Source organism: Zeus faber (genome assembly GCF_960531495.2).
Source record: "Zeus faber genome assembly, chromosome: 17".
Taxonomy (NCBI): Eukaryota; Metazoa; Chordata; class Actinopteri; order Zeiformes; family Zeidae; genus Zeus; species Zeus faber.
Window position 1 is genome coordinate 10902429 of NC_137204.1, and position 17803 is coordinate 10920231.

Consider the following 17803-nt stretch of genomic DNA (forward strand, 5'->3'; position numbering starts at 1 on the left):
GAAGAGCCGTCGACATCACGGCTTTGCCTTTTGACACTGAACCAAACCAAGACAGTATAATGCTGCCCCCGTGTGTGATTTGAGGGAGCATGCTGGCTGTCCGGATCAGAGGCGTGATCATGGGGCGCCACGTCCAACTCAACAGAGCCGGCCCCCTGCGGCACGACGTATAACATACCTGCCAGGTAGCGGACATCGATGATCTGGAGTGATCAATAGCTGATCACCTGGTTTCCACTGGCGATGGAAGCCCTTCTTTTATGACCAGTATTAATGATTCATATTTAATTATATTATTATACAAGTAATAACCTGGAGCCGCACCCCAATCACCGGACCGTCCACACCACGTGTGCCACCGCGTTAAAATCTTCCGTCTGCTTCCTCGCTACAAGCACCAAACAACCTCCGTGCAATTAGAAAAAAACAACTTTTATATCAATCCAGGGTTTTTTATTTACGCCACTTAAGTGCCATATTCCAGAGAAAACGGCACCGTCACTGCAGTGCAAAACTCGAGACTGGCAGGCAGCTGCAGCGGACACGTGACATCCGGCTGTAATGTGGTTGCAGAGGACGGCAAAAAGTTAAAATAGTTTGACTTTTTTGACCTCAAATGTCGTGTACCGTGGCTGTTGCCCGTGTTCTCTGCTGGGCTGCACCGTGTTGTCGTCTACTAACATGTTGGGTTTGCCGTTTGGACTAAATCGCAAATGACGTCATGTGATTTGTCGGTCCATTAGCGAAGCAGCGTTGCCGTGCTGGCGTTTGAAGAGACGACGTGTGTCTCCTTCAAAGGGATGAATGAATGGTCTTCCACCGTAGCTTTCAGAAGAAGCCATTGAACACCAGGTTTTCCCTTTAATGAGCTCGGCCTGAGAACCTTGCCCGCACGCCTCGCCAGGCGGCATCGTCTGGAGCTGCTTTATCCACAACACCGATCCTCAGTCTCTCTCTCTATGTTTTCATTCTTTACATACGTAGCTCCGGGGCAGGGCCGTGTGTGCAGCCGTCCTGTGGGATCACATGATGTGTTTGTCATGAAGTAGAGCAGATATACCCAACCAGACCAGGTGACGACCAAATGGGATTTCCCCGATCACGGATATAACAGTACTCTAAGAGAAAAGGTGAAACAGGTTGTTTTTTGGGAGCAACTGGAATATTATGACTGTATAAATTAATAAATTACACTACTGTGTAAAGTAATAGTATCACTGCAGTAGTAACACTGATCCTACTGTAACTGCTCAGAGCAATATATGTGAGGTGACGGTATGTGTGTGTGACCAACACGAGGCCTTTTAGACTAAACCTTTGTCCAGAGTTTCACACAATAAATAGAATTTCTCTCATCGGTGCCATTGAATACCAGAGTGAGGATGTCGCCTGTTCAGGTTGTGATCTTTTCAAAGCCAAAGAAGTCCAAGAAAACCTTCAGTTTTATTTTGGAATGTTTGGAGTGTTTTGTGACTGGAGAAGTTCATCGTTCAGCACGATTAAGGATGAAATGATAATCATGATTATTTTATTCAATACTGTGATCACCATTATTGATCATGATTATTGATCCATTTGGGAAACAGAATTATTTTATGGCACTTTCTAAATCAACAGAAAACTGCCATCACAATAATAATAATGTATTTTATAAACCTTGAAATAAAAAAGTGTTTTAACTGTCTTCAAGACTACACCTACAAACAAAACATAAAAGAATGAAAATATTTGAAAACACATACACAATAAATACATTTTGCTTGCATTCTGTAATTGTTTATGGTTATTGCGACCAGAAATTATAATAAAGGAATTTATTTTCTTTCATCCAGTTGTCTTCTGGAAACACTTGTTTTTTTGTCAAACATAATTAAGTTTAATAGTCACAAAATATTAGCTTGCCGACAGGAAGAGCCCGACCTGTGAACGACGCCATCACTAGCAATGCAATGCCATCATGTCAGCTGTTTTAGGATCTGAGCAGCGTCTCTTCAAAACAGTGTAGTATCATCAGCGAACTGGTTGATGATGATTTGATTGTAAGCAACAGAGACGCCTTGTGATCCACTGATACTAATACGAGAAGCAAGAAGAAATGCTTCAAATCATCTGTTGACAAAACAACAGCTGATGTCACAGACCCTACGTCCATTTTGTTCTACAGTCTTTGGTTTGGATGGGAACAAAGTTGTACAAACAGCAAGAAGCAGAGCTGTGCCGTTCTCTAGAGAGTTATGAAATAACGGTAACATGCAGAAGACTGGACAACAGCAGGTTGACAAACATCAACATGACTCCAAAACTTATTTTGACAGTAAAGTTATATACAGATGAAGGGAAAATTACTATAAAAATATGTCATATACACAAATGTACCACAGCATGTAAAGGCAAATACATACAGTGTTTATGAACTATGTGATAAAAACATTGAATATTCAGTTCAGTTTTTAGAGAGAGGATACTACACCTCCTCCATCTGACACAGAGACACGGAGGAACCAGAGCACAACTTAAATCCAGGGTGGAGTGGTTCAGTGAATGTGGTGTAGAAGGTGTGGAGGTGTCTCTGTGTGTCAGAGGAAACTGAGTAGAAGGACAGAGTGCCAGCAGACCAGTCCAGATACACTCCTACTCTGTGACGAGCAGAGGACGGAGGGAGATTTATGTCTGTTCCACTGTTATTGTACCAGGCAGAGCAATGATCATTAGAACAAGACAGAATCCAGGACTTGTCATTCAATCCAACACAGCAGTCATCACTGCTTCTGATTCCTCTGTATGTCATTCCTATTTCAACCCTTCCTTCCCTCTCTACCTCCCAGTAGCAGCGTCCAGTCAGACCTTCTCTACACAACACCTGTTTCCAGATGTCAAATCTCTCTTTGTGATCAGGTTGTGGCTGCTCCTCTTCAACCTTCATCACCTTCCTCTTGTTTTCAGACAGACAGAGTTGTCTGTGTGCTGTGTTTGGGTCCAGTGTGAGTTTAACACCATCTGGTGGAGAACAAGACACAATACAGCAACAGTTTATAATCTAACAAGCTCAAGTTCAAGTTCAAGATTGTCCATTTATCAGCAGTGTGATGAAGACACATGATGTCAACCATCATCTTCATTCTCAGTAGGATCTGAATGGATGGACGTCCCGTACTGCTGTGTGGATGGACTTTCCATCTCAATAGTTGATAAATAGTAATGAATCAAAAAAACAGACACTTACACTTCCTCAGCCCTGGTTTCAGCCTCCACGCTCCACCGTGCTCCACCCTGGGAAGAACAGTCAGAGCAGAACGTTCTCTTAATTCAGGGAAACATGGACATTAAGAAGCTCCCGTATCCATCTTTTCCCATCATACATCAGTCATAAGTGCTGTCTAACAACAAAGCATGTTCCCCACCATCCCAGTATGATTGACCACACGGTTGTGGAGCATCCTCCTTGTAGAAGAGCTTGTCAGGGAGTGTCAGCTGGTCTCTACATACCTGAGAGTGCCCAGTCTCCAGCGTGGGTCCTCCAGGCCAGCAGAGAGCAGCCTCACTCCTGCCTCTCCTGGGTGGTTGTAGCTCAGGTCCAGCTCTCTCAGATGGGACGGGTTGGAGCTCAGAGCTGAGGCCAGAGAAGCCACGCCCTCCTGTGTGAGCAGACAACCTGACAAGCTGCAAACACAACATGAAGCACAGGTGTCAACATCAGGAAAACGGTTACTACAGCAACAGACACATAATACAATGAGATGGAATATTTATTTGAAATTATTTTAGAAGCAGTATGCCAGCTCCGTGGTAGCAGGATGTGAAGACATGGAGGGAGGAGTTGTTCCCCCTTACAACGTCATTATTAACAGACAGACGTCATTCAGAAATAACTGACCACTGATTGACCAATCAGTCATTATTCTATAGAGCCGTGTAATAATATCAGTCAAGTAGTTGTATGAGTGATTTAAAAATGTAAATCATGCAGACACATATATGTTCCATGTTCTAAAACACTTTGTCAGAAGGACTTTCATGTAAATGGATCATTATTTGATGTCTATTCATGATCCAGTTGGTTCCAGAGGTTGAGTAACACTGACCTGAGAGTGTCCAGTGCACAGTGTGGACTCCCCAGTCCAGCAGAGAGCAGCTTCACTCCTGAATCCTGCAGATCATTGGTGCTCAGGTCCAGTTCTCTCAGACGAGAGGAGTTGGAGCTGAGAACTGAGGCCAGAGCTTCACAGCTTCTCTCTGACAGATTACAGCCTCTCAGCCTGCACACACACACACGCACGCACGCACGCACGCACGCACGCACGCACGCACGCACGCACGCACGCACGCACGCACGCACGCACGCACGCACGCACGCACGCACGCACGCACACACACACACACACACACTAATGGACTTATATCTTCAGAGAATGTGTTTTCATACAGGTCACATAAGGTAGATTGTACATTAAATACGATTTAACATAATTAATAATAATAATACATCTACAAAGACATGATTATGAGAATGGACTCATGGATCTATGATTTGGCTTCAGAACACCTGGATTAAGCAACTTCACATTATGTTGAGTCCTTTTGTAGGAGCCAATTGATGTATTGCCTTTGACCATTGAATACCTTTATTTTTTAATTACTCTGGACATTAAGTTTCTTGGAGTTGTTTTTGTGATACAATGAACATGGTGGATGAAGACAAATACCCCATTAGGTCCCACAGTGGTTATTATAATAACATTTAATGGGAAAGTCACCATTTAAAATAACCACGACACCTTTGTTTTATTCCAATTTCACGTCTCTTCCATTATATTCTCCTGGATAATTGGTAGTTCTGACATTGTCTGTTTTGCTGTTCTTCATTCCATGTCTATCTTCCTCACTCTGCACCGATTGCTCTCCTAGCCATCCTGGAAGGAGGATCCCTCTCTCAAGTCCCTTCTCAAGGGTCCTTTATGTTTCTGTCTGGGATTCTGGGAATTTTTTCCTGGTCCGTAATTTAGGGTTGGGGGGGTCGTCATCTAACTGTCCTTTGAATGTGAGGATGTAAAGGTCTGTGAGACTGTAACTGTGATGGAAGCTGTGACTTTTTGGAACGTTGTTCAATTACATTGTTTGGAAAAAGGCTGTGGTTAAACTGTACGAGCTATCTAAGAGATATGGAATAAATACATTGTTTTGACAAATTATCATTACCCTGATATGATTATTATATTCATTAATGTTATGATTTAGAATAATGATGTATATGTATTATATGCATTGTGTAAATGAAGTTATATTACCTGTATTTAATAGTGTATATTGACATAGTGCTTTACAGTAAACATGTATACAAATCTCAATATGATTGGAATATTTCGGTCAAGGTTGAGTAACACTGACCTGAGAGTGTCCAGTGCACAGTGTGGACTCCCCAGTCCAGCAGAGAGCAGCTTCACTCCTGAATCCTGCAGATCATTGGTGCTCAGGTCCAGCTCTCTCAGACGAGAGGAGTTGGAGTTTAGAACTGAGGCCAGAGCTTCACAGCTTCTCTCTGACAGATTACAGCCTCTCAGCCTGCACACACACACACACACACACACACACACACACACACACACACACACACACACGCACACACACGCACACACACACACACACACACACACACACACACACACACACACACAAAGATTAATACTTTTTTTTATATTAGATTTACACACATATTAACTTCTAATATCTCATCGGTTGTCAAACAGTGTGCACTTCATATATGTATGTTATCTGTGCACCTACAGAGATGTTTTGGAGTCTTTGACCATGGGCAGCAGCCTCAGAAGAGCCTCCTCTGAAGCAGAGTATTTCTTCAGGTCAAACACTTCCAGCTCCTCTTCTGATGACAGTAAGATGAAGACCAGAGCTGACCACTGAGCAGGGGAGAGGTTCACTGTGGAGAGACTTCCTGATCTCAGGTGATGTTGGATCTCCTCCACTAGAGAACAGTCATTCAGCTCATTCAGACAGTGGAACAGGTTGATGCTTCTTTCTGGAGAGAGATTCTCACTGAACTTCTCTTTGATGTAACGCACTGTTTCCTGATTGGTCACTGAGGTACTTCCTGTCTGTTCCAGCAGGCCTGTTAGGAGCAGCTGATTAGTCTCCAGGGAAAGGCCCAATTGGAAGCGAAGGAACAAGTCCAGGTGTCCATTGACACTCTGCGAGGCCTTGTCCACAGCACTCTGGTAGAGGGATTGTAAATCAGGTTTCTTTTTCTTTCCCTTAGATAACTTTGATGTTGGTTGTGGTTCTGTCAGCAGATTGACACCAGTGCTGGTGAATGTCAGAAAGACATGAAAAGCAGCCAGAAACTCCTGGATGCTCAGATGGACAAAGCAGAACACCTTGTCCTGGTGAAGCCCACACTCCTCTTTAAAGATCTGGGTGAAGACTCCTGAGTACACTGAGGCTGCTCTGACATCAATGCCACACTCTGCCAGGTCTGCTTCATAGAAGATCATGTTTCCTTTCTCCAGCTGCTCAAAGGCCAGTTTTCCCAGGGAGAGAATGATCTTCTTGCTCTCTGTATTCCAGTGTGGATCTGTCCCAGATCCTCCATGATACTTGACATTCCCCTGTGTGGACTGAACCAGCAGGAAGTGGATGTACATCTCAGTCAGGGTCTTGGGCATCTCTCCTCTCTGGGCTGTTGTCAGGACGTGATCCAGAACTGTAGCAGTGATCCAACAGAAGACTGGGATGTGACACATGATGTGGAGGCTGCGTGATGCCTTGATGTGGGAGATGATGGTGTCAGCCTGCTCCTCCTCTCTGAATCTCTTCCTTAAGTATTCCTCCTTCTGTGGGTCGCTGAAGCCTCTCACCTCTGTCACCATGTCCACACACTCAGGAGGGATCTGATTGGCTGCTGCAGGTCGTGTGGTTATCCAGAGGCGAGCAGAGGGAAGCAGGTTGCCCTTAATGAGGTTTGTCAGCAGAACGTCCACTGAGGTGGACGCTGTGACATCAGTCCACATCTCATTTTTCTGGAAGTCCAGAGGAAGTTGACACTCATCCAGACCGTCCAAGATGAACACAACTTGGAACTTGTCGAAGCTGCAGATTCCTGATTCTTTGGTTTCAATAAAGAAGTGATGAACAAGTTTCACCAAACTGAATTGCTTCCCTTTCAGCAAGTTCAGCTCTCTGAAGGTGAATAGAAATGTGAAGTGTATGTCCTGGTTGGCTTTGTCTTCAGCCCAGTCCAGAGTGAACTTGTGTGTTAACACTGTTTTACCAATGCCAGCCACGCCCGTTGTCATCAGTGTTCTGATTGGTTGATCTTGTCCAGGTAAGGGTTTAAAGATGTCTTGATATTTGATTACTGTTTCTTCTGTCACTGTTTTCCTGGAAGCTGCTTCAATCAGTCTGACCTCATGTTCCTGGTTGACCTCCTCACCCCCTCCCTCTGTGATGTAGAGCTCTGTGTAGATCTGGTTCAGAAGTGTTGGTTGTCCTGCTTTAGCGATTCCCTCGTACAAACACTGGAACTTCTCCTTCAGATGAGACTTCAGTTTACGTCGGCAGACAGGAACAAGATTTACTGAATGAAGAAATTTCATAGAACATCAAGGAGTAGATGTTATTGTCAATGAGAATAATGTCAATATTTCCTGCTAAATGTGTACAACTCACAAACCCATGTTGTCTATTTAGCTCATCACAGTTGGAACAAGCAGACTGACTGAATGTACGTGTGTGATGTGGAGGTTAACTCTCAGCTGGTCATAAATCTGCAGCTCTACTGATATTCACATGTTCCACCATGATAGGGGCATAGGGGATGGTAGCTCAGGCGGTAGAGCTGGTGGTCTAGTGATCTAAAGGTTGCTGGTTTGATCCCAGGCTCCTCCTGCTAGCATGCTGTAGTGTCCTTGATCAAGACACTTAACCCCTAATTGCTCCTGATGGCTGCGTCCGTCGGTGTTTGAACAATTGTAAGTCGCTTTGGATAAAAGCGTCTGCTAAATGACTAAATGTAAATGTAATGATAACCAACATGTAGCTTTACTGGCTTATTAGTAGCAGACCATTCTACTCTGACATGGAGGTGTTGAAATCTCCCATTAAAAAGGTACTAGTACTACAATAAATCTCCCATTTAAAAGGTACTAGTAGTACCGTAAATCTACCATTAAAATGGTACGAGAACTACTATAAATCTCCCATTTAAAAGGTACTAGTATTACTATACTATAAATCTCCCATTAAAAAGGTACTAGTACTACGATAAATCTCCCATTTAAAAGGTACTAATACTACTATAAATCTATTAGCAGTCTAAAAAGGTAGACACCTTCTATGTTGCTTCAATTTTGATCGCATATTATTCCACTGGAAACGATATTAAAGTCTTAGTTCTTAGACTCCCGACTGTCTTCTAGCAACTGTCTCCTTACTCCTTACTCCCCTACTGTCTCCTGGCAACTGTCTCCTAGCGACTGTTTCCTTGCGACTGTGTCCTAGCAACTGTCTTCTGGCAGCTGTCTCCTAGCGACTGTATCCAAGCAATTACAATTACCAGACGCTTTTATCCAAAGCGACTTACAATTGTTCAAACACCGATGGACGCAGCCATCAGGAGCAATTAGGAGCAATTAGGGGTTAAGTGTCTTGCTCGAGGACACTACAGCATGCTAGCAGGAGGAGCCTGGGATCGAACCAGCAACCTTTAGATCACTAGACGACCAAGCGACTCTGTCCTAGCGACTGTCTCCAAGCGACTGTCTCCTAGCGACTCGTCTCCTAGCGACTGTCTCCTAGCGACTGTCTCCTGGATATATCTCTGAACTCTACATGTAGAGAACTGGTAGAGCTCTCATTTTCTTCTCAGAAACAGTTGTGCTAATAAAGCAGAGAACCAGAGTGGAATGTTCCTTTAAATGTGTGAATCACAGTCTCTTACTGCTCTGCAGAGAGTCAGCCACATCCTCCTGCTTCATCCTCCTCAGGAAGTGCAGTGTGATGTTCACAACTCCCTCTCTGGCGCTCCTCCTCTGCTCCTCTTCCTCACCCTCCACCTCTTCATCCTCTTCCTCCCTCTGCCTCTCTGAGCATTGTGGGTCATCTGGACTCAGAACCCTCCGGAGCCTCTTCAGCTCCTCCTTCACAAAGGTGACCATGTTGTCCTCCAGCAGCTGGAACAGAAGAACATCAGTGAGAACTTTACTGTCCTGGATTCACATCCCACTGGTGTGAAGAGGAAGCATGGAGACCATCAGCACCACAACACATGCTGCTTCATGTCATTTGGAGCTTGTTGGACATTTACACACCAGGAATAAGGAGTCCAGGTCTGTTTGATGCTGCTGTCCAGACTGACCACTGGTGACCTCTGACCTCTGCTGGTCTCTGTGGAGAACACACACACACACACACACACACACACACACACACACACACACACACACACACACACACACACACACACACACACACACACACACACACACACACACACACACACACACAGTTAGAGGTGACACTCTTGGATGTGACAGAGGTTGAAGGTTCTGATGGGACTGAAAAACGACCCCGGACCCACCACACAAGTCCTGTTCCCAAATACAGATTCACACTCCACCTCCTTTGATACGGTGCTATCCTTGGCTGTTTTCACCTTTCTTTTCCTCTCCATTTCACTTTGGTTCACAATCAACACAGTTGTTTGTTCAGTTGCACTCCCATCCACGAAAACAAGGTGGTATTCACCAGTCGTGTTCTTCAAAGCTGACGTACAAGTTCAAGTTTAGAGCGGTCCCTCGTGCAGCCCCAGCCACACCTTTTTATTTGACACATTTGGATCCTACCACACAAATATTTATAGACAGAATTCAACATTTGAACAAACGGAAATATTCCTTAATAAGTATAAAACATTAATACGACTAAAAATACAATTCATCATAAACAGGCAACAGACAGGATTAGTCATTTTAAAACAACGTCCCACAATGCATCAGGGCAGGTTGGCATGGTTGCAGCAGTTGATGTCAATATCCAATATCCCTTGGAGCTTGAATTCAGTGCACTACACATTCTTTTGAAGTTGAAGCAGTAATTTCTATATTTCTACTGAGGTGTCTTAAAATATAAAGTCAAGCGCTGTTGAAGTTTTGGGAGAATTTGATGTACTGCTGGTCAGATATGTCTTTTTCCTGTTGGGTTGAGTGTGCCTGTGTGTGTGTGTGTGTGTGTGTGTGTGTGTGTGTGTGTGTGTGTGTGTGTGTGTGTGTGTGTGTGTGTGTGTGTGTGTTGTGTGTGTGCCGTGGCTAAAGAGATGTGAAGAGATTTGTTTATTGTTCGTGTATATGTGTAAATGATATATAGAATACATGGATTATTAACATTACATTACATTACATTTAGTCATTTAGCAGACGCTTTTATCCAAAGCGACTTACAAGGGAGAATAACATTCAAGCTACATTGCGAATCAATTAAATAGGTATACATATGTGGTGAGCAGTTAAATTATATATAAAAGAAACATTTCTTGCCCCTTTAGTGATAAATATACATGAGCCTGTTTATGGACTTTGTAAAGCTGATAGTAAAGATTATGAGCCTTTCTTAAAGGACGTTTTATAAATGTATATGAGCCTTTTTCTTTTAAGGATGTTTTATACATTTGATAAAGGATATGAACCTTCACAGGACTTTATATATTTGATAACAAAATGAGCCTTCTTGAGAGAAGGACTAGAATCACCAGAAACAGTCTGCCTACACATGCATATACACATTCAGAAAAGAAAAGAAAATCTCCTGCTCTGAATTATGGGTAGGATTTGTGGATTGTTTGGTTGGTGTGTGAGTTTTTTCTCTTTGTGCTTGGAGTGTGTGACAGTGCTTGTTGTGAGTTATGTTGGTTAAAGGAGCAGATAGTCTTGGTGAAATAGAAGGAACAGTGGGATTTTTGATGCAAGAGACGAGGTTTTGTGTTTCGGCTGCTGAGTGAAGGGAACCAGCTTTGATTTATGACTCCTTGTGTGGCCCAGGGGAGCTGAAACAGGATGTTCGTTCGCTGACGACCAGTGTAAACTGGAAGGTGTGACTACATTTAAGAGGTGGAGCAAGGGGTGGTGCTTAGTCGACTCCCCCTGACAAGAGGGGGTTGAAAAGAAGCTCCCCCTCTCTCTCTCTCCTTTCTTAGTATGATAGAAGGAAATAAATTTAAAAAAAAGAGAAATAAAATTAAATAGGAATATAGAATAAAAATAATGAATTAGAGGTAATATTAGATTGACTTATATACTCTTTAGATTTAACTCGTCGTATGAATCATTGAATTGTATTACAGTGTGTATGAGAATTTAGAGTGAGCCTAAGACACTGAACTCTTCTGTTATTCCTTTTGTTTTTTCTTTCTTTCTTTTACTTTGCTGAGTGAGTGCTGGGGGAAAGACAGAGAAGATGGAATGTGTCTGAATTGGATCATCCAAGGGGCAGATGACAAGACATCTGGCAGTTCTTCACAGACACCGGGAGCATGCGGATGACAGCGCATAAGAATTCTGAATCCAGAGTGAATAAGGCCAGTACGATTTATCCACAAACTCTTTCAACAGACCTCACCTGCATTACTTATATGCCTATACATTTGGTTATAACGTACATGATTGCTTGTTCTCAAATATAGGATTACAGTAGTTATTTTTCTTATATAGCGTTTAGTTAGTAAGAGACTTGGCAACGGACTGACTAATCAAGGCATTCGCCTAATTAATGGAGCATTATTGATTTGATTGATCACATGCGGAAAAACTGATTTGATTTAAATACGGTTGAGTGCTGTGAATATTGGTTTCATTATCTGAGTATGGTTTATCTTGATTGAGGCTGTTTTGAGAGTGAACATTGATGGACATTTTGATAATTTAAGATAACTTAGTATGATCAGATGTATCACATCATGAACAAGTGAAGTTGCTTTCATAAGTGGGAAGCTATTGGTCTCCTTTGGGGTTGGTAAATTCAGTTGTTTTTAGTTGAGTGTGACTACACCGTGCTTTATAAATGATTTTAAAATAAATCAATTCGAGTTACAATAAAAGAAATGGATACAAGAATTACAAAAGTAATCACTCCTATTGATGTAGTGCGAAAGAATAATCCTCTTATTAAATATATTGCAAAAATATCAGGAAAATGGAGCAAGCGGTGGTCTGACATTGAACAACCATGGCCAGCTGAAGGAACTCTTAACCCGGCTGTGATTAAAATAATGCAGGTGCTTGTGTCCACATATAAAGTAAATAAAAAGAAAGGAAAAAGAGGAAAGAGATGCACGGAGAAAAGACAAACAGAATTTGGCATTCTGCAGCTGTTCGTAAAGGAGGGACAGACATGGTTCGAACAAAGTAGACAAGAAATAAAGTAAAATGAAAAGGAAGCAGAAAAATTGATGGAGAAGATTACCGCACCCTTCTCACATGCAGCATCTGTAAAGAAGCCCCCGCCTTATGAGAAGGAGGTGAAGTTCACTGATGTTTATCCTCAGCTCCCAGTGATGACAACGGAGGGCAACTATCTCTTCAAAGATGAGGATGAGCAAATAATAGAGATGGGCAAGGCTACAACAACCATTAAGATGTATCAGAGCTCCAACAGTACCAAGAGAAGGAACCGTTTGGGAAGCAGGCAACAAGTCAGAAGCCTGGAAGTAGGAGAAGAGAGTGTGAGTGATTTGGACAAAGCTATTGGAGGATACGACCCCGCAGTCAGACGGATGTGGGCTAAAGTTGAGGAAGGAACAAGACCAGGAGACTCTCAGAAAACTCAGCCAAATACAGTTGGTGGATAAGAAGAATGAGGATAAGAAGCCCAAAGAGAAGGTCTACAGATGAGCAGAACAGAAAGAATTGTAGGTAGATAATGCACTGCGGCGCCCCTGAGGGGAGCAGCCGGAAGGAGAGGATTCTTGGTGGTGGAATGAGGAAGTAAAGGAGCAGCTATGAAGATAAACACTGATGATTATCTTGATAAAGAGCGTGACATTGAGAAAAGTGTGCCACATATGACTTTAATGGTGGCCGAAGGAGTTGAGCAGAAGCATGTGGAGAAATCATGAAGGACTGATGGTAGCACCCCTGACCTATTTAGTTTGATGATTCAGGAAGCACATGGGTTAGCCCATGTTGCAAGGGGGGAGGCAATAAGAAAAATCACGAAAGAGTATGGGCACCGTACTTGCTTGAGCAAATTGAGATGTCATAGGCTGATGTACAATCGGTCTTAAAAACAATGTTCGGAGAGGTGTGAAGAGTTCACCCGGTCACATTCCAACTCCGACAGGTCCCATGCGTGAGTTGGTTGTGAATTTTGTTGACATGATAAGACCAGTAGGAGGTAAAAGATACATGTTAGTGGACCTGGATAGATTTTCACGATGGACTGAAGCATGTCCAACAAAGCGTAAAGATGCTCAGTCAGTTGCCAAGCCAAGTTCTTGTGTCATGAGGTCATAAGCAGGTGGGGACTTCCAGATCGCATATCTTCAGATAATGGGAAAGAGTTCGTGGATAAAACAATAAAATTAATTCAGCAAAAATTGGGAATGAAACAATGTCTAGGAGCTGTTCATCATCTGCAAAGCCAAGGTGTTTCTGAAAAATTGAATGGTGTGCTGAAAAATCGCATTGTTAAAATCTGTCAGTATACAGGTCTGAATTTGCATTAGAGGTGTGTAGTTAGGAGCTAACACTAGTAGAGAAATATCTATTCTGAACATCTGATTCCATCATAGACCCGAGACTATTTTTGACTGAGAAAATGCATGGACAAAGGGGGGAAAAGGAAAATGTTAATCATATATTGGAATAATTTTAAAGTGTAATGCAAAAGTGAAATTATTATACTGTATTTGATGTGTGTGCAAGATACTGGCTGGTGAATTTTTCTTCCAGGACCAGTATGAGGTTGGCTGTGTCCACAGATCCTAACAGCCTAATGGACTTGAGCACTCAAACATGGACATTCAAAAATGGAGGAAGAAAATGGACGACGGACCCTGAATGAGGACATCATGATCAGGAGTGTCGAGTGAAATAGCATTGAAGATTGATGGTGTTAAAAAGCAACAGTTCAATACATACATTGGTGTTATGCAGGTTTTTATAATATTGGAGTTTGTTTATTACAATGTAACCCGTATTATTGATGAAAAGTCTGTATTCTACAGCAGATATTTTTAGCAAGACATATTACTTTAATTTAGTATTGTTTTCTTTTAAGTTTTTTGTAACAGGGTGAAATGGATATATTGGGACCTCAAGTGTTTTTTTTTTTTGCGGGGTTTTGAGGGACATTGATAATAGGCAGGGACATGTTCATTGGAAGGTCCGATGGGTCGACAGGCCTGACTTTGGACAAATTTTTGATTTATTTCTGAGGTTCTGAATGTATGCATTTACATGTAACATCCTGTACAGTTCTCTAAACCCTTCTTCTTTGCGGTTTATTGAATTGGAGTGCAATAGGTGGTTTCCTGGGGCGGAGGAACCGTGAGAGAATTTTCCTGTCTTGATTCTTGTTGAAAGAACTAAGAAAGGAAGCTGCCAGATGGGTTTTTCGCTCTCACAATTAATTGTATTGCTATGACTAAGTATGTTCAAAAGGGTAGATTCTAATCAGTCTGTTTGTTAGTAGGTGATTTCTATTAAGCCAATTAACGTCGTAACTTCAATGACACTTCTCTCTGTCGAGACTTTGTGTAGTCTCGAAGGGGGGAAATATGAGGTGTCTGGGAATGAGTAGCGTCCCAAGAGATGTCACTCCTTCTTCATCAACACATCAAATTCATCAAGAAACTACACTACTTAACTACATGGATATACACAATAATTTAAAAAGTGCCAACAAAAGCCCTCCCTGTCACTGACGTTGTGCTTTAACGCTGGTTCCGTCCAATTCATTTCCTCCTTACTTGTTCCCTGTGCTCAGTAGAGAATGATGAACATCTACTCTGTTTCCACCATCTGTTTGAAAGTCCTACCTCTTCTCCCTGGAGGGGCGGCCATCTTTGAAGTCAATAGGAATTAACATAGACCAGTCACTCTTCATGGAGACACAGCTGGGTTCAGGACAGTCTGCTCTCTCCTGATGGAATCTACCAGATAAACAATAACCACCATCTGGACGTTAGGATTTGACGATGTTGAGCTGTTTTATTTGATAAACTATTTGATAAATCCTCACCTCTGCTCTGTAGAATGATCTCCAGCTTTGAACACGAAAGGTATTTTCATAGATTGGTCACTCTTGATGGAGACCCCACTGGGTGCAGGACCCTCTGGACTCTCCTGCTGCTCTGGGCTTCAACACAACACACACAGAGCTTTTCCTCAGACTAATGAAGGTGTAGTGACATCACTGCTGAGCTCTGAGATGGACAACAGTCCCAGACGCTCAGAGATCCTCATCTTACCTCTTAGCTTTGCTCGGGCCGCCATGTTCCCCAGACTGAGTTGTTTTAAAGGTGGGACGCCCCTCCTCTCCCTCCTCAGACACATTCATAGTTGACTGCAGACCTTTAAATTCAGATAACATGATGATGTCACAGTGTTACACTTAACCACAGGTGGTCAAAGTCTGGCCTGCAGGCCAAACAGGTTCCGTAACTAGATTTAAACAGAAAGAGTTTACTACAAGCTCTGCATGTTATTCATCACAACACAGTTTGCACCTCAAACCAATAACAACAATACCTGCATTTGTAAGTGATGAGAACAAGCTCTGTATTTCTACCCAATCAGATGCAGCGAACAGAACGTTTCACTGATCACATTGAATGAGGGATGAATTTTGATCATCGCTCCTCCAGTTTCACAACATTTAACTCAAACTGAATGATTTACAGTCTCCAAGAAGCCACCGTTCATCCATTGTGTCCAAACAGAAACACACTTTTCTTGACCTTGGCTCATGTGACCATGTGGTGGTCTCTCTCTCCCAGTCGATGAAGTGGTTCTGTCTCTCTGGCTGGTCTATCATCTCTGCTTTGAGATTCTCTCGCTTGTGTTGATGTTTCTTTGTTCCAGTCTTCACTCGATGCATCTGAAACATTCCTTTCTATTCTCTACAAGTTAGAAAGGAATGACTTCCTGCAACACCAGATTGTTCGAGATTTCCTGTAAATCTCACCCCTTTCAGTAAGACAGGCAGATAGATGGGTATATCATAAGTGAGACATGATCAGTAAGGCAGGTATGTAAGCAGTAAGACAAGTGCATGTATTTCACATATAAAGCTTGAAACTAAGGTCATTCCCTTCTCCGACCTGGTGTTCTACATGAAGCGGATGCAGATCAAATGTTTTTCAGTCCAACCTGTGGAACCTCTTCAAATAGAAGGTAAATGATCAACAAGAACCAACGTCACATTCTAGCTTTCTTCAAAAATACATGAGCTCATACAGATATAGTGTCCGGAGCTGTGTTCCTACCTCACCCTTCATACGTCCACTGTTCCCTGGTAGGTTCCAGTCCGTTGAATCCACTGAGACATTTGACCTTCTTGATGTGTAGAGAGAAGACGCTGCTGTTCCTCCACAGCCCGTCCTGGCTGCTTGTGTTCATTTGTTCCTCCTCAGTAAAACTTTCCTTCTCAAGTGTCATCACATGAGTTTGAAATCAAACCGGTCCAACCAGGAACCTGGAACCAACTCCCACATCAGCGAGTGCAGACGGACTGTGTGTACAGCAAGTGTTGCACAGCAGCTAACTGAGCGGTAGGTCCAGCTCACACAGAGAAGGTGTGAATGAGGGTGGAGATATGGCTCCATCTCTAAACCTGAGTGAGCAGGTACAACGACGCTGGATTCAAAGAGCTGGTGCATCTCTGTGGCTCTTTAGGCCTGTACATGCTTCATGGTGGGGTCAGAGGGGAGTCTCTAGGGAGGTTCACCTACTGTTCAGCTCTTGACTATTGTAGTTGACTGTGTTCACTGACCTGGACCCCTTCTCTACATATTCAATATTTTTCACAAATCAGCCAATAAAGGTCTTATTAAAAATAGCTCTGTGGTATCTTGGTATTTTGCCGTCAGGTAACTGAGACCAACTTCTGGTTTGTTCACCTTTTATTAACCGTCTTCAGCAACATGTGGCGCGGCCGTAACATGCCAGGCTGGCTATCAGTACAACACATGACAGAGAGGGCGAAGGAGCATTTACTTAAGATAGAGTCACTCTACTGGCGAAGTCATATAATTGCACTCTATCACATCCCTCCCTTCTTCGCTCTTGCTTTTCTGTCCTTTAGTTAACCAATGAAAATAATAATACACCACAGCATTTTCTTTCCCATCTAGCCAATAACATATAAACTTATATATATATATATATTAGCTTGCTGTACCCTGCTTCCTTTTTATAAATGTATGTAACCATCACAATGTCAGAACACCTTTTATTTCTTCCGAACACTTTGTTATCTACTTTTCTTTCTTTTTATTTATTTATTAGAACACTCATCTCCCCCTTAGGGAGACTAGGGTACATTCTTGCCCCTAAAGGCATCCACTTTATGTGGAGTAGTCTTTCAAATGGTTTGGAGGACGTTGGTCCCTCCTTAATCTGTGCAATCCGTCGGCTGATGTACCCCCTGGTGCTGGGTCACCACTGGCACAGCACTGTCCTCTCTTTGGTGAGAACTCACCTTCCTCAAAGTTGCGATGTTTGGCGTGCCTGTCATGGTAGTTTTTCTGACTTGTTTGTTTTGACTCGACTTTTTCGTTTTAAATCTGGGTGCATCAAGTCAA

At 42.7% G+C, this 17803-nt stretch overlaps 1 protein-coding gene across 1 annotated transcript; it reads right to left on the reverse strand.

The window, feature by feature from the left end:
* Positions 1–2464: 2464 nt before the first annotated feature.
* Positions 2465–15558, reverse strand: LOC307242936 (protein NLRC3-like; the record flags this gene model as incomplete). The annotated part of the gene is made up of 10 exons (XM_080017584.1): positions 2465–2997; positions 3224–3270; positions 3487–3660; positions 4083–4256; positions 5386–5559; positions 5782–7585; positions 9619–9683; positions 15038–15151; positions 15241–15357; positions 15470–15558. 10 exons carry the CDS (start codon positions 15556–15558, stop codon positions 2465–2467), a joined length of 3291 nt encoding a protein of 1096 aa, XP_079873710.1.
* Positions 15559–17803: the final 2245 nt, after the last annotated feature.